General features: G+C 33.7%; 2 protein-coding genes across 2 annotated transcripts; both read right to left on the bottom strand.

Moving 5' to 3' along the window:
- Positions 1 to 658: 658 nt before the first annotated feature.
- LOC127101788 (uncharacterized) lies at positions 659 to 1,934 on the bottom strand. Its single transcript, XM_051039231.1, has 4 exons — positions 1,870 to 1,934; positions 1,551 to 1,672; positions 1,289 to 1,494; positions 659 to 1,063 (listed from the first exon to the last, which is right to left on the bottom strand). Exons 1-4 carry the CDS (start codon positions 1,932 to 1,934, stop codon positions 659 to 661), a joined length of 798 nt encoding a protein of 265 aa, XP_050895188.1.
- A 10,355-nt stretch (positions 1,935 to 12,289) lies between these two features.
- On the bottom strand, positions 12,290 to 16,018 carry LOC127105817 (carbon catabolite repressor protein 4 homolog 3). Its single transcript, XM_051043021.1, is given in 14 exon segments — positions 12,290 to 12,553; positions 12,555 to 12,618; positions 12,620 to 12,663; positions 12,738 to 12,822; positions 12,939 to 13,024; positions 13,124 to 13,232; positions 13,708 to 13,820; positions 13,975 to 14,007; positions 14,095 to 14,187; positions 14,389 to 14,475; positions 14,657 to 14,738; positions 14,841 to 14,893; positions 15,375 to 15,440; positions 15,564 to 16,018. Coding segments are annotated over 14 exon segments (1,323 nt in total). The 5' UTR covers positions 15,948 to 16,018; the 3' UTR covers positions 12,290 to 12,529.
- Between the last annotated feature and the right edge of the window lie 3,769 nt (positions 16,019 to 19,787).

Genomic DNA, 19,787 nt, shown 5'->3' with positions numbered 1-19,787 from the left:
TGATGAATTGATGATTGAGGACACTCAAATAAATTCAAATATGCATGAAATGAAGAATTAAATAACTTCCCTTGATTGTATTTGACCATGAGCAAGGCATTGTAGTGCACAGATGAATTAGGGCTTCCTTGAGAAACAAAACCTCAAACCCTTTGACTTGATTTGATCAAAATGATGAATTGAGATATTAGGGATGCATATTTGATGGATGAGAGCTTTGGGGACCATTACCATGCTTGCTTTCATCCTCAATTGGTCATATCTTTGCACAAATGATCTCCTAGAAGCTCTTGACCTTGTGATTGCTCAAGCTACAAACAAAATATGTTAGTGACATATCTTTGTGCTTTTGGTTAGTAAACAAAGATAAGAAAAGCAATAATATATAATTCAAACATGCTTGGTGATCTCAGACCACTCACAAGAAGTCCTATCCAAAGGTAAAGGGAACCAAGATACTTATGATCCTTGAGGCTTTGCAAATGCAATGTTATGATGCCATGAGGGATCTTAGGGCCAAAATTGGGGTCTTACACACGCGTAACATATAATTTAAGATTCAATCTCTTAGCATAATCCAAAGAAATAAAAGAATGCGTCGCACGGGTATCAATAATAATAATCAAAGGCATATTATTAATAAAACACGTACCTCGAATCAATCTCTCCTTAGCAAAAGTATCAGCACCGGACAATGCAAACACTTCCCTTTGGCTTGCTCCTTCTTCGGCTTGTTTCGCTTGGTACTAATGTGCCCTTGCTCACCACAGTTGTAGCAAGTCATATTCGAACCAACTCTGCAATCAAAATATTTGTGACCTTGCTTGCCACATTTGAAACAAGTCACATCGCCCTTAGGACACTCTGGAGCACGATGTCCCTCAACACCATATCTGAAGCACTTAACAGGAGTGTGAGATCCTCCCCCACTCGGCTTCTTGCCATCACCAACTTTCTTCTTACCATAATACGTCTTCCTTCGGAATTGCCATTTTCCTTTCTTATCATGCAAGGACTTGTAATGAGCATCACTCTCACGGCTATCCTTATCATAGATCCTACTCTTGTTAACCAACTCAAAAAATCTCGTAATCTATTGGTAACCCATTGCCTTCTTGATATCAGGTCTCAAGCCATTCACAAACTTAAGACACTTGGATCTCTCAACATTAGCAGTATTGTAATGGGGACAAAATTTGATCAACTCCTCAAACTTTGCAGCATACTCAGCTACGGTACCTTTACCTTGCTTTAACTCAAGGAATTCAATTTCCTTCTTTCCACGAACATCTTCTGGAAAATACTTCTCCAGAAAAGCATAATGGAAAAGTGTCCAAGTCACTTCAATGCCATCCTCATTAAATCTCTGAATAGTGTTGTGCCACCAATCCTCAGCTTCTTTCTCAAGCATATAAGTGTCAAACTGCACCTTCTGCGCATTTGAACAGTTCATAACTCGAAAGATTTTCTCAATCGCCTTCAACCACTCTTGAGCTTTGTCAGGTTCATGAGATCCTTCAAAGTTAGCGGATTGTTCCTCTGGAACTTACCTAAAGCACGAAATTCATCAGCATCATGCTCCCGATCACCAGCATTCATTTGCAGAATGGCACCAGCCAACAGGGTCAATGCCTCCGCAAGCGCATCATCATTCCTTCCAGCAACCATTTTCCTGCAACACCAACCAAACAATCACAACAACAAGGATTGCTAAATAAATTGTATCGATTGTGTCATACACACAAATCAGATACAACGGAATCAAATAAATTCATAACCTGACTGAATGACTGACCGTGCTCTGATACCACTAATGTAACACCTCCCAAACTACTATTACTCAAATACAACATACAATTGCATAATTACAGTAAATTAAAGCATGCATACACGAGGGCATCACATTTACTTCTGCCAGAAACAACACATGCCATGGTCACATACAAGTAACACGGATTATAAGTTAAAACCAAATAACCAACATGCAAACTCACACAGCGGAATAACATCTCTCTTCATAAATGGTAAATAGTGATAATTCCCACAAATCATCTACCACAAAATATTGTTTTGGGCTCTAAGGCCACTCAACATCAAAACCAACATATCCAAATAACAAGATAAAAGAGAGCACAACAATATCTCTCAACATCAAAACAAATTCAAATAATCCCATAAACCAAGTGTTACATGACTAGAGCACTATAGACTACCTAGTCAAAACACAACAAGAACTAGCCTCTGAATCTAATCCTTGTGCGAAGCACCACCATCTCCGGTACCTGAGTGATGTCGCGATAGAACATCATTCCAACAGAAGGGTGAGAATTCAAACCATTATAGAAACACATAATAATATGAAATTTATAACAAACATACATATATTATTAGAATTCGTCACGCTTCATACAAACATGCATCATATCATCTTATTAAAGAATCGCATGTTTACCATCATACGACATGGCTCAACAATCCACAAGTATTCATTTATAAATACTAAACGATGTACAAAAGTCATATTTCACAACATATCGGTTTCATGTACATATTATCATCCATCATCATTTACAAATCATCATCAAATATGTATACAACTTTCACATGATTCCATTATGTATACAAGTCACCATTTCATCACATATATCACAAATATGCACACATATCACATCAACAATTCATATCAAATGGATCACCTAAAATCCACGTATATGCATATCTACCAAAATCATATCCACACAATCATATCACATAATCACACAAACAACCATTCACACCGACACGTGCGACTCATGTGTGACTCAATGCGATATGCATGTGGATCCCATCCGTTATCATTTCCGGCTTGCCGAGCGTCTCTCAAATACACTAGATAACCACCTCTAAAGCTTGATTTGGCCTTAAGCTTTCAAACCCCATTTGACGTTAGGTTTGGGACAAGCAAATAATCTACGCGAGATTATCCAACATTGTCTCTTTCATAGACTCATGCTAGTGTAAGTGTGCAATAATAACAAGACTCATGCAATTAAGAAGATCGCAACCCCTTAAATATATATAAGCATACCACATCCAACATTTACACAACATACAGCTAACATGACTTCAATCCCAAACAATACATCAAATAGCATTCATCATCTCATCACAACACATTAACATAAAGCAAACAAGTCAATTCATGTTATTCATCAAATTCACCAATTCACATCATCACATACATAATTTCAAGTATTATGTTTCTTCACAAAATCCATCTGAAACCATCCAATACATGTCAAACAATAGAAAATATGTCATTCACATTCACCACACATACAACATACATCCATATTAGGATTATTTTGATAAAATATTAATCTACTATTATCAAGATAAATATCACTTTATAGATAATATTCTTAGCTTCGTAACGGTCCAAACGGCACCTCAAACGGAGTTACGGTTCAAAAGTTATTGAATTTACAAGTTTTTCAAAATGATGTCAAAACCAGAAAATTTGTTGTTGCGAAAATGCTATCAAAAACCAGAAAAACTGTTGTTGCGAAAATGTTACTGTCCATCATGAATTTTCATCATAAGACCACATTAATCCATCATTTTTCATGAAATAAATAGTTATACAACCTATATATATAGCAACTATTAGGATCATAGAAACAAGATTCTGAGCTCCACTAATTTTCACCAAAATCTCAAATCAACCATTTTCAAGTGAAACTCAAACATGCAATTATACACCAAATCATGTTCGATACACATATCCATTTATGGAATTCAATATAGAAACATCATAGCATAACATAAACATCAATTTTATGGATTAAAACATAAACACATGTTAGGATTTCTCAAAAATCAAAATCCCTAAATCCTAAGTTCATGATATTTAACCCACATACATTACATATATTATGTTTACCCATAACCACTTGAAATCTCACTCTTACCTTAGTATAGATAAAATCTCTAGGTCTTTCTTCTTCTAGTTTCCTCTTGTCCATCTTTCTCTTCTATTCTCTCTCCTTTTCTTGTTTTACAAAATTAACTCTAATTTCTAAAACCCTTACTATCTTTTTTAACTCATAATGGGTTTAACCTACTTATCCACCTATTCTAATTAATTAGGCCCATTACTAAACAATTTATATTTCTACTCATAAAACTCAATTATTCAAATAACACATATATTCAAATAATTCAAATAATCACCATAACACATATTTAATTAATTATCACACCAAATAATGATTAATTAAAATAAACACCTTATAAATAAATACAGAAATTAAATTAGGGTGTTACACAGTGTTTCTCCAATTTTGGGCACAAGGACTTGTTCCTCCAGTTTCTGGCACATGAACTTGTTTGTAATGTTCATTGGCATTTTTTGTTCTTTTTTCACACTTATTATGTGTTTATTTATAAGTGCAGTATGTCCTTATGCTAGCCTTAAACAATAATGTTCCATCCCCTAAACTAAATCCTAAAATGGACCTATTCCATATTTTAAAATAATTCAAACTTTTTAAGAGGCTAACTACTTTTCTTACTATTTCTGGCGTGAGAGGGGTTATCAAAAAGTCACATTCATTTGCATGAATTTTTATCATTAAAACCTTGTTTTCAACATTATCAGCAGTTTAATTAGAAGTCTCTTAATTTGTTAGAATTTTTGCTATTTTAGGGATGAAGTTAGTTATTTTTTTTTCTCTTTTTTTATGACACAGAAGACTTAACTAAACAAACGACCAAACATAGATATTTCATTAATTGAAACTGAAATTGAAATGACATAATTGAAATTGCAAAATTGAGATGACAAAACCTAAAAACTAAACTACGATATAAATTATTAGTGTTTACTGGTAAATTTGGTAAACGAAACAAGTTGCTTTAATACTTAAGGGATCAAACTCGAAAATATCCCGGAACATATTTGTGTGAATTATGAACTTTGAACATGTTACTATTGAAATTGAAATGCAATGTTGATATGATAATTGGAACTTGAGTAAACTCGAAATGTAAAAGCTTTGAAAGTAAAGTGACTGAAGTCGAAACATAAAAACTTTATAAGTAAAATAACTGAAAGTAACTTAAATGTAAGAATGACTTGAATGTAAAATACTTGAGATTTATAAATGTGGAACGCATACGTACATTTCCTCATTCATTTCTCAATAACACATGTACTTTGAGTTTGTAGGATTTTAGTACAATTACAGACTCTTACAACATAATTAAGCATCTACTTATATACTAGTCTAAAATAACGGCCTACAATGGTCGACTAAACACACCGTGCCACACTTTTGCTTCCACACAATCGTTGTTTTCAACAGACTTCCACATATTTTTTAGTAACCATCTGATCCTATAAAATTCTGACTCATTCGATTAATCAAAATAACCAACCTTAATATTGGAAATTTCAATAAGTTCATACTCCACAAATATCCCTTGGTCCTTGACTACAGTATTCAACTGGAAATTTCCAAATCACCTTTCGACATGCCATAGTTAATAAATTAACCCATGGTCTCGATTGACCATTTTCGACTTCACACCTCACCATGGTATGCCTTTGTGTCTTACTTAATATTAATATCCATGTAGAAAATCCAAGGTAACAATTAGATGATTGGATAAAAGGTAACCTAGAGTCGTGACGGAAGTTACCACACCCTCAAACATAGAGTAAGGACAGGGTTCTCACTGTCATTTGGTGAATTATGGAACACCATGACTCGTTAGCCTAAAAGATAAGGAAGAATACCAGCTAGGCTTTAATCCTACTACTCTTCCTAGTATCCTTATCTTTCTATGCTCTTTTTCTTTTCTTGTCCTCTTTTTATTTCTTAGTCATTCTTTCCTTCTTGTTTTCCTTGACTTAGGCCTTTGGTGCATCATCAATGGGTTTCTTAGCTTTTTGTTTCTTGGGTGTCTTATTGACCTTCTTTGGAGCTTCAGTAGTTATTGATTTCCTTGGGCTTTTTTTCTCTGGGCTAATTTTTTTGATTGGACTCTTCAGTTGAGCTATGCTTCGAAGTTTCTTTGGGGTCTTCTCTTTTGAAGGGATGGTGACCTCTGGCACGACTAGGCCATACAGAGTTTCCTTTGGGTCCTTGCCTTCAGCATTGTTTTCCTATTCATACTCATTTTCAGACTATCATGAGTCCTCATCAGTAGATTTATCTATGTCAGTTTCTTCGTCCTCTTCTTCATTATTCCCTTGCTCTTGTTCTTCAACTTTCTCTTCTTCCACAACTTACTTTTATTCTTCACTTACAATGGTGCCAACTTCCACTTGTTCACCTTCCTCTGTACTTTCCTTCCTAACAACTTCATCTTTGTTCAACTCTTCACTATCTTTGGCAACTTGTTTAATCAAATCATTGATTATCCTATCATCATTTGACTCGTCTTCTGCAGGTTCATTTATACAAACATAAATTGAATGGGCGGCTCGGTATTGAAATCTAACTTGGAGTCCAAAATTTAATATTTGGAAGAGAGGATTGTTGTCCATGATAATGATATGTTGATGTAGTTAATCTTGATGCTTAATCTAATGAAAGAAACTTCTTGTGATATTATTTGTCTAGTAAAACATATAAAGTGTTCAACAAAAAAAATCCTAGTCATAAAAGAATTTATTCATGTAGATTTTGATGAATGTAACCACGAGAAGTCCAGTAAAGGTTTTTCTTCTTATTATGATGATGTTTCAATTGTTGTGAAGGAATATGTAGTCAACTATGAAGATTCTAAAGACAATCCTTCAAAAGATGAGGATAATACGAAGAACAAAAATGAGGACAGCGGTTAAGAGGAAAGTAAAAAAGAAACTTCACCAGATCTTCCTCATGCTTAGGTCGTTATGAGAGACCATTTGATTGGATTATAATATGCGACATTAGGAAATGAGAATGCACTAAGTCACGTGTTAAAAATTTCTATAATTTTTTGTATACATCTCTCAAGTTAAACAAGTGTGCATAAGGGATGTCTGGAATGATAAGGGTTGACTTCTTGTTATGCAAGAAGAACTTGTTGAATTTAAGATAAATGACGTATGGAACTTAGTCTCGCGCCCTAAAAAAACAAAATATAGGAACCAAGTGGAATTTCCAGAACAAACAAGATTAAAGCAGAATTATAACCAAAAATAAAGTACAACTAGTGGCAAAATGGTATAATAAGGAATATGGTATTGACTATAAGGAGGTTTACTCTTCTATAGCTTGCCTTGAAGTATTACTTTTGCATTTGCATTATGCCAAGATTCCAAATGTATAAGATGAATGTTAAATCCACTTTACTTAATGGTTTTATAAACAAAAAAGTGCATGTGTCTCAACCTCTGAGTTTTGAAGACCACGAGAACCTTGACTTCATTTTCAAACTTAATATGGCACTATATGGCCTCAAACTAGCCCTTAAGGCCTAATATGAGATATTAAGTGGCTTTTTGATCAAGACAAGGTTTAATTTAGGCAACATTGACACTACTTTGTTTATAAAGCGTAAGCGGAAACATCTTTTACTTGTTTTAATTTACGTAGAAGATATCATATTTGGATCGACTAACAAAACTTTATGTCAATACTTTTCAAGGACTATGTACAAGGAGTTTGAGACGTCCCTTATAAGAGAACTCAATTACTTATTAGAACATTAGATCAAACATACTAACAAAGACACTTTCATCAACCAATCAAAGTAGTGCTCGAAGCTATTTTAACATGCAAGACTCAAATTCAATTTACATTCATAAGGCATAAAATGTCATGATTGACAAAGATGAGTCAGACGTCGAGATCGAGGTAACTAAGTTCCAAGGTAATTCTTATGTTTCATAATTTTTGTATAAAATTCACTACTATAAAATATACTTATGGAAACACAATATTACTACAACCATTTTGTCAACCTAGTAATATCTCATTTTTAACGCGCATGTTTTTTTTATTTTAGTAAAAAACTTTTCATCACGATTTCTAATAACAAACGTGGTGAAAAAATAGGAAGGCGTCACTTTTAACCACAGTTGAAATTTCAACTGTGGTGAAAAGTGGCGTGTGGTCATGGATTCAAATATCAGCACCATCATTTTTGGTTTCTTACTTATTTTTAAGTCGTTTTTCACCACGGTTGGAATTCCAACCGTGGTGAAAAGTGGGATCTGATCATGGGTTCGAATCCTAACACCAACATGTTTTATCTTTTACTTACTTTTAAGTCGCTTTTCACCACGGTTGGAATTTCAACCGTTGTGAAAAGTGACACTTTTTTTAAAGGATACATAACGTTATTAGTTCATTCACTTTTACCCTACATGTACTAAGACAAACTTCATCTTCTGCCTCCAAACTTATTTCATTTACGAAACATTATTCTTCATCTAAATCAAACTTGAAAACATCATTTCTTCCATAAATGAAACTCAAAAACATTTCTTCCATTAACAAGTTCCAGAACTCCATCGCCTCTTCTCCAAATTGAACGAGACACTGAAAGCATGGATTCAACTTAGCAACATTAGTTGTTGTTGTTTCTGATAAAATGTTTTTTTTATCGATTCTATCTATTTATTTTGTTCTTTTTGTTTTTCTTATTGTTGTTGTCGTCTTCATTGTTGATGTTGTTGTTGTTTTTGTTATTGTTATTTTTGTTGCTATTGTTGTTGGTGGTGGTGGTGGTGGTGGTGGTGGTGTTCTTGTTGTTTTTGTTGTTGTTCTTATAATTCTTGTTGTTCTTGTTGTTGTTGTTGTTGTTGTTCTTCTTCTTCTTCTTCTTCTTCTTGTTAATATTATATATTGTGATGAAAGTTATCAATGTAGTAAGGAAAAACATGTGGCAAAAATGAAAAATATTGACTGACCTTCCACCACGGTTATTTATTACAACAGTTGTTATATGTAGCGTGTTTTTCAGTTTATTATCATGGTCAATAGACCGTGGTTGTAAATAGCCTACTTATAACCACACATTAAATTATCACAGTTGTTCAACCATGATTATAGGACTTTCACAACCGTGATTATAGATATTTTTCATAGTAGTGATTGTGACATGCTTTTTGGTTTTCTATAATATTGGGGGATGATCCAAGTTTCATTAAAAAAAAGATCGTAGATTTTCAAGTTAATGCACATGATGCATATTCTGAATCACAATATATTAGAATGGGATCATTTTCTTTTGGAATAATAACTTCCTAACCTAGTGAAGATTTGAGGTAACATATAACACACACATACTACACACATAGTTGCATCTTAATGATCTTGTGGGACTACATAAATTGGCTCAATATATAGAGGTGGTCTTTCAAAGAGCATCTCATATAGAGTCACACCTTGATTTTCCATCGTAGGTGTCTTATTAGTGATATGAGTGACAGCTAATATGAATTCTCCTTAAAAAAGATTGGAAGGTTGGCTTTAAATCTTAAGTTATAGCTACATTTAGTATATGTTTGTACTTGTGTTCAACTCTTCCATTTCGCTACGACATTGCAACATGGTAGGATTCACGTGAAATTATTTTTTTATGAGAGAATTTTTGAAGTGCTGAAGTAATAAATTTTGTGTCATTATCACTCCTTATCCTTTTGATACCAACAATGAATTATGTCTCTACAACTTTGTCAAAATTCATCTACATGTTGATTGTAGGGGTCATGTGGTGTGATGCACCACTTTCCAAGATCCATTGAATCTCTACATTAGCAACCATGTTATTATAAGTGACCGAGTTTACATTTCATATAAGGTAAGTGTCTTCATTGTTGCCTCCGCATTTACATTTAACTTTCTTCCTGTAGTTATGATATTTATAAGTTATTATTAAGTCATAACATAAACTAATAAACCTATCAACTAAAAACTTTAAAATATTTAAATTAAATTTTAAATTGATAATAAAACTTATTTGTAGAACTGATAAAACTACCGCCAACAATAGTGAGATAATATTTAATATTGATAATAAAGTTATATCATAAAATGATAATTAAATATTAATTAAAATTATTTTATTTTAAAATTATTGTTAAATTATTACTAAACTATCAAAAATATTATTGGTATTAAAAATCTAAAATAAACCATAAATTTTCTTTTAAACTTAAATCTCAGATATCAAAGTTCAAACTCGTCTCATTATAAGTTTACAATTCATTTTGTTAGGTTCAATTCGTTTGCTTCACGAATTTAAAAGTTATTTTTTTAAATCTATTTTGTATATATTTGATATTTAGTATTAATATTATTTTTTAAAAATATTAAAATAAAATAAAAATTATTAGATTAGAATTTAACCATGTCTCAACAATTTACTAATTCAAAAATTAATTAACTTATATGATGCTAATTTTATTTATATAATTATTTTTAGAAATACTTTATTCACTCTTGAGAATATAAATTATCAATTAAAATCATTAAATTAAAATAAAATATAAGATTAAAATTTATATTAAACCTTTAAATCTACACAATATAATCCTTCTCATATATAATCGAGTTGTGGTTCATGAAAGTCGAACTATGCATAATTTTAACTCATTTAATTAATGAATTTAATTTTTCGCTCATATTCACCTCATCAGATTCATGAACTAAATTCAACAAATTAATTGTCGAACCGAATTCCAAACCATTTTTGAATTGGTTAAGTTCTTATAAATAACTTTTATTCTACTATTTTTTAAATAGAGTTATCGAGTCTCTGTAAATTTTGTAATTTAATTAGTTTATTATCAATTAAGTAAAAATTAATTTTTTTTATGAAAGTTATTTTTACTATTTAAAATATAGTTAGTTATGTTTATCATAAAAACTAAACACAGTAAAATAAAAATAAGCTTAGAAGAAAACAGGTACCAATTCTACCAAGTGCAGCAGTAGCAAAGTAGCAACACTAATACCATGCTCAGTTTTTTTATCAAGTGTAAATTTTTATTATTTGCTTTGGGACGTTAAAAAGTCAGGACCCGCCATGTTTGTATGCTCCATGATGAGTAAACAGTAGTCCCTAGTTCTGATCTGTTGTTGCCTTTCTCCCTGCAGATAGTCTGCCATAGTTGATGAATTTTATGAGCATTGGTTTGTGCAAAAGCGCATTTTCAAGATCAAGTCATATTTCCCTTGTCATTTATGTGTGAGAAATATTGCTATGCAGCTTTAGATCAATATTGCTATGCAGCTTTAGATCAGTGGGAGCAATTTGTCTTCTTTCTTGATTTCGGTTATTGTTCCATCAATAAAACCAATTTCATTTTTGTTTGAAGCGCCGTCTTCATTTATGTGATGTTCTAGATTGTCCGAAGAACTATTGTAGAATGGAAAACTTGGATCAACAACAAGGATTTGTTTGTCTTTGTCAGAAGTATTAAAGTTTCTTTTTCAGAATTTCTTTCTCAAAATTGAAATTATCCCCCTCAGAAGTCATATTGAAAAACCTTAAACCATGTCTGTGTTTATTATATGTATATGTACAATCTATATACATGGTACAAGTCTAATAATCTATATAAATAGAGAATGATATTTAATACTAATAAAGGGCCATGATTACATCATTGAAGTTGTCAGTAATAAATGTGACCCTACAATTATTGAGTGATAATCCTATAATCTATGTATTAATGTTTGAATAAGCTCAACATTGGTCCGTCCATATAGAAGGATGCAATGATGAGGCGATTGTATTTCAAAGAGCTACGAAAATAAATAAAAATTGAGATATTTTGAAGTTCCATTCCATGTTACAACTTGTTCATCGAAGCGAGGAACCTCAAGTTTCATGTGTGGTTGTTTGCATTCATTGTTTTGTGGCGGGAATGGAGGTGGAGGGTGTGGCAGTTGGGACTGAAGTGCGGTGGTGTAGGAAGCTTGGGTGTGAAGAGACAACAAATATTTGGTAAGGTCGGTTTTTGCCGCAAGTGCTATGATAGATGCTTCAATGGGAGTAGATGGAGGTGTGGGTGGTTCAGACATGGTGTTGGTAGGTTCAATAAGGACAATGAATGCATCTCTGCTTACCTAATCTAGCTACAACATAAAATTGAAGTAAATTTACTATCTTTGTTTATTGACTATCTCTTCCACTTATACAAAAAATGCACTAAGCTAATGCCACGGTTGGTATGGCCTGCATCTCTAACACCTCTCATCCCACTCCCTTGATTAGAATTCCTCCCATTCGTTGAACCAAATAGAGCTTAAGAAAAAATGTTGGATAATTTAGATGAACAAAGGACTTGTTCCTACAACATAGGTCCAAGACAATTATGGCCTATTAGGCAAAAATTCAATTTCTATTTGGATTTTTTCTTGCACTTCTCATTTATAAATGAGTCACGTTGAGAAATTCTTACCATTATATGAACCTCAACCTTTACCTAAGTTACAACCCACTTGTACATATTTGAGCTAGGTACATAGTCAAAAGTATAAGTAAATATGTAAAGAAAAACTTGTTTCCTTTTTTTATGTTTTGACTAAAAAAAACTTGTTTCCTAAGACTGCAGATAGTCACGATCTTTCAATACCTACTCTAGGTGATGCTGCTGTTGCAACTAAGTTTCTAGATTCATTTTGGGCAACTGAAGGAAAATTCAGACAGCAAGGCCAAATGGTCGCTTCCCACTTTCTATTATTCAAGAAAAAACTTGTTAAATTTGAAAAGTTATTGCATTTAGAAAACAAAAATTGAAGCAGTAATACCTTGCATGGAAGGCCCCCTGCCCTTCGAAGGTCACTGATTGACACCGTATCGAGAACTCTTGTAGGTACAATACCGTCAGAGTACCTGCATCATATGCATTCAACTTATCTTATTATTGGGTAATTGTCATCATTAAGGCCTTAAACATTATATTTTTCATAACTTAAACTTTCTCAGAACTTAGGAAGGAGTTTCAATACCATAAATAATCTACAGTACCAATAAACTTTGAGTGATATGAAGTTGCCAAGGGTTCACCATTGAATCCCCGTGTGCTAGCTGAACCCTGAAAAAGGTTTATCATTTACTATTCTATTGGCATGGACCATGAGAAGGAATGTGAAAATTAATATAGAAAATAGGCTACAAAAGAATAATTAGGTACTTTGACTGTGGCATACGAACTATTTAACTTTAATGGATGCACAGCCAGGTGACGCTCAGAATCACCGGTTGCAGTGTTTATCTCTTCATCTGTCCAGCAGTTTAACAATCTGAAACAGTAATTTGAGAGCTTCATACTAAGACAGAACTGAATATCACAAACACTTATAAGAAACATACCTTCTTCAATTAATGAACATAGGTACTTAAGGTCATAACACAAAAATATCATAAGATCAGGTAGTTTTGCATTTTCACTATTTATAAGTACAGTACATTCTTGAATTTGTGTGTTCTCACTGTGCATTAAACTCTTTTGATCTATTTCATTTCTGTTCACTTCTATTATTTCCAAAATAACAATTATTTCTCCTGGAGTTGCTAACAGAGAAAGTTCCTTGACCTTCTTTTTGTTGATTGGATTTTCTATAATTTGCACATGAATATTCTTTCATGAATATAGGTTTAGAACTGTTGTATATGATACCTGCACTTTCATGCCGTTTTTGTATGATATAAATTGCACGTGCCATCTTATGTTGTAGCTTAGGATATAGAATTAATAGCTTGAAAAAGGAAAAATACCCATCTTGTGAAATAAATGAACCAACTGCTTCTTTTTCCCTGTCTAAAACATGAGCAGGACGACAGTGTTTCTGTCCAGATAACTCATTTCTGTCATATAGTTTGATATTAAGCTGCAAATGAAAATTACACCCATTTTCATGTAAGCATCTTAAACATAAACTACTTGCTCGGATTCATGGCATAATCAATCTTATATCCATGTCCAGAATAGAATGAATTTGCAAAACCATGATTATGAGAATGTACAATTTCAAAGTAACTCACCTCAGACGATGACAAGAACTTGTATATTCCACTCTGTTGAAGAACGAAATCAATACGTAAAAAATGAACAACAAAGAGTAATTAAAGGACAAAGTCCTATCTATTATCTGAAATATGCACCTGAGGAGTACTATTAAAATCACCAGCAAGGATTACAGGGGCATTACCCCATTTTTGTGAGAGGATCTGTGCTTTTGATGCGAGAAAACGAATCTGCATTATTTAATATTTCAAGCTAATGTAAGGATTAGGCGTAGGCATTAAGCTAATGTACATACTGACTGGTATTTCCTAGATAACAAAAACGTTTAAGGATCAGGCATTAGTAGTTATCAAACCTAATCAGCTTGCACTTTATCTATAGGAGGGAGTAAAAACCTTTAATTTAAGCCATAGAGGGAATGAAACACTTACTTGACCTAATTTAACTTCACCCCTGTTTGGGTTATAAAGTACGTGGATGTTACCAACCAACAATCTTCTTGAGTTAGATCCACGCATCTGCCTGTACAGTATGAAGTTAAAGATGCAAAGGATGGCCAATGGATGTACAGTAAGACAAAATTCACAGTAATAAATCTCAGGCAACCAAGGATTGCTGCTGCTTATGTTCAAGCTAATGCAGTCATAAACAATGAAAGGACCATCGATTCATGCAATGCTGACATCAATGAACTGATACCTCAAAAACTAGAAGTTGAGCAACATTATCACGAAGGCCGATGTCCTTATATTGAATACTCTCTCCATCTAATAACCGGAACCTGACAGACAAAAAAAAAAGAAAAAGACTAATCAAAGTGAATGAACTAGTTGTATCAATTTTTATCAAACATAGCAAGCAAAGTAAGCAACTAATAGATTACTTATCAGCTTTCCAAAACATTGCACAACCGTCAGATGTATCTCCAGTGCGTCTCTACAACTCCATTTATACAATTCATTAGGTTCACATTAGTTATAAACCTAAACATCAAATTGTAATGCTACTACTAGTAATATAGTGCTCAGTGAAATTTCACATTAAAAGAGATAAATCAGCATGTATTATTGTCAATCCAGATCAAATCCAGTAAAATTTTATCAATAATTTATTAATTAATGAACAGAAAATCTAGAATGTATCAGGTATTACAAAACCAAAGTAAAAAACTAGAAACTCAAACTCCAAGCTGAATTCTTATTCTATGTTTCTATAGCATAATATAAAGGCAACTTCAAAAGTAACTACCAAAGACACTAGCAGCGCAACACCTTCGGAAAAAAAAAGTGTCTGTATCAGAGTCCGTGTCCAAAACGGATTCAAATTATTCCTAGTATCGACGTGTCAGGTCGTTTGTGTCGTTTTTCTGGTGTATGTGCTTCATAGACCAAAACCGTGTGAGGGGAATGAAAGTTACCTTATAAGATCCTGCATATCCTGCCTTAACCAAAATATTTGAGAGTTCATAATACTTATCCACCTCCTGAAAATACGAATCAGTATAATAATACATACATTTTCAAAAAAAAAAGTTACTTAAAAATGCTAATTAAGTGCTTAGTTAATAAGCATTTGTGAGATACTTAAGTAAGATGTTAGATTTTACTTGTAAACAGATAATATCAGGGTTCCATTCAAAGAATTCATCAGAAAGAATCTTTTTCCGACGATCCCAATTGATATAACGAGAAGGAGTGTTAACGTATAAATCAGAATGTTGCGAAGCATTTCTATCAGCAAGTATGTTATACGACGCTACGGTGAATCTCTCCGGCGATGCGAGGGATTGATCGAATGCTTCAACCCAACGGCGTTCGATTCCGTGAGATTGATTTGAATAAGAATTGGAATTTGAACGACACTGGCAGTGAACTTGTGAAGAAGCTTTGGGGATTGTTAATTTGAAGAAGATTTGGATTGGGACGCGTTTGGCGCTGGATGAGATGAAAGAGGGGAAGAGGCAAGAAGAAGAAGAAGTTGAAGAAGCCATTTATTTTCTTTTCCCTCCGAATGAAGAATGAAACGCGCCACAATTCATTATCTAATCCCTATGCTTTTCTCTTCTTTTAATCACAACCTTTTCTTTCCATTTTCAAAAAAAAAATAATAATAATAATAATAATATATATATATATATATATATATATATATATATATATATATATATATATATATATATATATATATATATATATATATATATATATATATATATATATATATATATATATATATATATATATATATATTAATTATTGCTAAAATATTATTGGAAGAAACCTCCCCGAAACTAGGATCAATGACCATCATGGTTCAAGGTTTTTAATATGTTTATGTTATTAATCGTGTTGATGTCCTTTTTCCTTTCCCATTATGTCATTTATATAGCATATGTGGTAACTCCGCTTAAGTCATTATGAGTTGTTTATTGATTTCTAAAGCTTAAATGTTAGAGATAACATCTGACATCCTACTAATGACCATTAATCCTGGTTCAAACATTAATTTCATAACCTTCTCGTGACCCTTAATTTGCCTCTCAACCGTTAAGTTTGACATCATGGGGCGGTCTATGTTTGTCAATATGGGTTCATGCATGACCATCTCGACCAACATTAAAAATAAATATCTCTGCTAAGCTAGAAATTTTTGGATGTACATAAGCCCCCAAAGCACAAGATCTGTAAGGGTGAAGTGTTTTGAGTTTATCCTAGACCCCACAGACTTGATCTACATGTACTTTAATTTTACGTATTTTGATCGAGTGAGTTTTCGTTAATTCGTGATCTTGATGGTGAACCAATTTCTGAGGGATTCATCTTGGCATTTTTTGGGAAGTTTTATAACTTTAATGAATGCGGCAAACCTATAATTTTAACAAAGAAATCGGAGAGTCCAAGTAGGATTGCAATGTAGAGGAATCGGAGAGCCCTAATGTATTCTCGTTCTCTAGTCATTTGTAAAACTCGGTTAATTCCAGACCTAGAGAAATCGGAGTGCCCCAGTCGAATCCCGACCCATTAGCGTCGTAGAACCTGATAGATTTTAAATATAGAGAAGTCGGAGGATCCTGGGAAGGTCTCAACCCTTCATCGTCGTAGAACCCTGATAAGTTCTAGACACGGAGTCGGAGAACCACAGTGGCATCTTGATCTTTTGTTAATTGTAAAACCCGATATGTTATAGACACAAAGAAGTCAAAGAACCCCAACGGATTTCGACCTATTGAAGCTTTGTTTTAACCACTCAAATGTTTGATCATGTTCTTAGATTATAATACCCCGTGTAGGTTTTAAATATTATGGTAATCTGAGTTCTGTTATCGGTTTCTTTCTCAGTACTCTAATTAAATAAGATATGGTCATCCCCAGACCATTGAAGTTGGGTTCATACACCCTGGTCGGGACATATGTAGGATAATATTTTAACGGATCAGCGATTTGTCCTAATCAGACCGTGGTGACTCTGATTAGATGCATGTATCATAACACATCCTTGAAGGTCTTAAGTATATTCTTTTGACCCGGCCAAAGGTATGTTGATTTGGTATTTTTAAAAGGTCGGGGATTTTATTAACTTATATGATGTTCATAGTTTCAATAGACATGATATTGTTTTGAGTCCCTGTGGTATGACCTACGTTCAGAACTCCACAATAGTTAACGTCAAAGGGAAGTCAGAGGTTTTTATTTGCATGACCGACGTTCGGAGCTCCATGGTTTTCTGAAGTGGTTCCTTATAGAAGCCCTAGGTGTTAAAAATAATTTTTTTAAATATAAGTGGTTCAATCAAACCCATTTTGCCAGAGGTTTCTATTAACTTTGACTTTAGTTAGGTCAAAGGTTTTAATTAACTTAGCCTTGTCGTAGTCGATTATGCTGGAGGTTTCAATTAACTTGGACTTCAGTTAGGTCAGAGGTTTTAATTAACTTAGCCCGACCGCAACCGATTATGCTAGAGATTTCAATTAACTTGGACTTCAGTTAGGCCATAGGTTTCAATTAACTTAGCCCGGTCGCAATCGATTATGCTAGAGGTTTCAATTAACTTGGACTTCAGTTAGGTTAGAGGTTTTAATTAACTTAGCCCGGCCACAGCCGATTATGCCAAGGTTTCAATTAACTTGGACTTTAGTTAGGCCATGGGTTTCAATTAACTTAGCCTGGCCGCAGTCGATTATGCCAGAGGTTTCTATTAACTTGGACTTCAGTTAGGCCAGAGGTTTCAATTAACTTAGCCCGACCGCAACTGATTATGTCAGAGGTTTCAATTAACTTAGCTCGTTCGTAACCTATTATACCAGAGGTTTCAATTAACTTGGACTTCAGTTAGGCCAGAGGTTTCAACTAACTTAGCCCCGTCGCATCCGATTATGGTAGAGGTTTCAACTAACTTGAACTTTAGTTAGACCAGAGGTTTCAATTAACTTAGTATGGTCGTAGCCGATTATGCCAGAGGTTTCGATTAACTTGGACTTCAGTTAGGTCATAGGTTTCAATTAACTTATCCCGACCGAAGCTGATTATGCTAGAGATTTCAATTAACTTGGACTTCACTTAGACCAGAGGTTTTAATTAACTTAGCCTGACCGTAGCCGAGTATGCTAGAGGTTTCAATTAACTTGGACTTCAATTAGGCCAGAGTTTTCAATTAACTTAGCTTGGCCGCAATCGACTAAGCCAGAGGTTTCAATTAACTTGGACTTCAGTTAGGCCATAGGTTTCAATTAACTTATCCCGGTCGCAGACAATTATGCCAGAGGTTTCGATTAACTTGAACTCCAGTTAGGCCATAAGTTTTAATTAACTTAGACGTTTTCCCCCTTGTAGAGGTATTCCTTGTTCTCGGTCCTTTTTTTTTAGGTTAAGTATTTGTCTGGTCTTTGTTCCGACAACTACCCTACATAATTTTAAAAGTTTAGAAAAGAAGAGGTGTCTCCCTCTCTCGCAGGGGAAAGGAACGACACAAATTATTTAAACATGCATTTTTAAACAAGTTCTCTAAGGAGTTACAAACGGAAAAGCCAATAGTTCGCCTTATCCCATAATGATTAACTAGGTCATAAATTGGTATATGTCATACCTCTTGGTCTTTGTCAGGGATCCACGCTTTCCAGATTTGTCTCATCAACTCGTTTTGATATTCATGATGCAGTCTGACATATATCGCCCATGTGTGGGTTTTTTTCCTTTTTCTTAGTGATACCGAGTCAGTTTCTTTGACCATTTTGCTCCACCAAATTTGTTTTTAAGCCGAAATAAACTACATATAGGAGGATCTTCTGCTACATTTTGGGATTCTATTCTCATCACTTTCATGGTTGTTTTCTTTCTTCCTATTAGGATCACAGTCTTTAACAATTCCTTCCACTTTTACACCCTCTTCCATAATTGCATGTTCATGAGAAGATCAAATATCCCTCTCATTACTACTAGAATCATATGGGGCGAGTTCATGGCTTCATATACACCAGATCCCCCATTACCTAATTCTTGAGAAGAAACTGACCCATTTGAAGACTTTTCCTGTCACCAATTTCAGTCTTTGGCAAAGGAATGCTCCAAAAGTTAACATCAATCAAGTTATCATCGGCAGAAACTGATTCTGAATTAAGAAACCTAGAAACATCGGGGGCTTTGATGGCTTTGATTAGTAGAAACATCGGGGCTTTGATGGCTTTGATTACCATAAACAACAGACGCACTTGTTCCTGGCGAATCGATATTCGCTAAAGAAAAATTTTCACCACCATCAATGCAACCACTGATCATAGGAGAAAGTGGAATTCCATTAGTATTCGGGTTCCATGCGTCAGGAAGAATACAACCAT

This window comes from Lathyrus oleraceus, chromosome 7 (genome assembly GCF_024323335.1).
Source record: "Lathyrus oleraceus cultivar Zhongwan6 chromosome 7, CAAS_Psat_ZW6_1.0, whole genome shotgun sequence".
Lineage (NCBI taxonomy): Eukaryota > Viridiplantae > Streptophyta > Magnoliopsida > Fabales > Fabaceae > Lathyrus > Lathyrus oleraceus.
Note: the sequence above shows the minus strand (reverse complement) of the source record. Positions and strands in the feature narration are given on the sequence as shown.

What these genes read in the sequence shown, in the direction of transcription:
- LOC127101788 (XM_051039231.1), bottom strand. Translation starts at nt 1,934, where the DNA reads ATGGCATGTGTTGTTTCTGGCAGAAGTAAATGTGATGCCCTCGTGTAT. An exon ending in TGATGAATTTCGTGCTTTAG is followed by an intron (nt 1,495 to 1,550) that starts GTAAGTTCCAGA and finishes AACCTGACAAAG; the next exon opens with CTCAAGAGTGGTTGAAGGCG. An exon ending in AGAAGTATTTTCCAGAAGAT is followed by an intron (nt 1,064 to 1,288) that starts GTTCGTGGAAAG and finishes TTGGTTAACAAG; the next exon opens with AGTAGGATCTATGATAAGGA.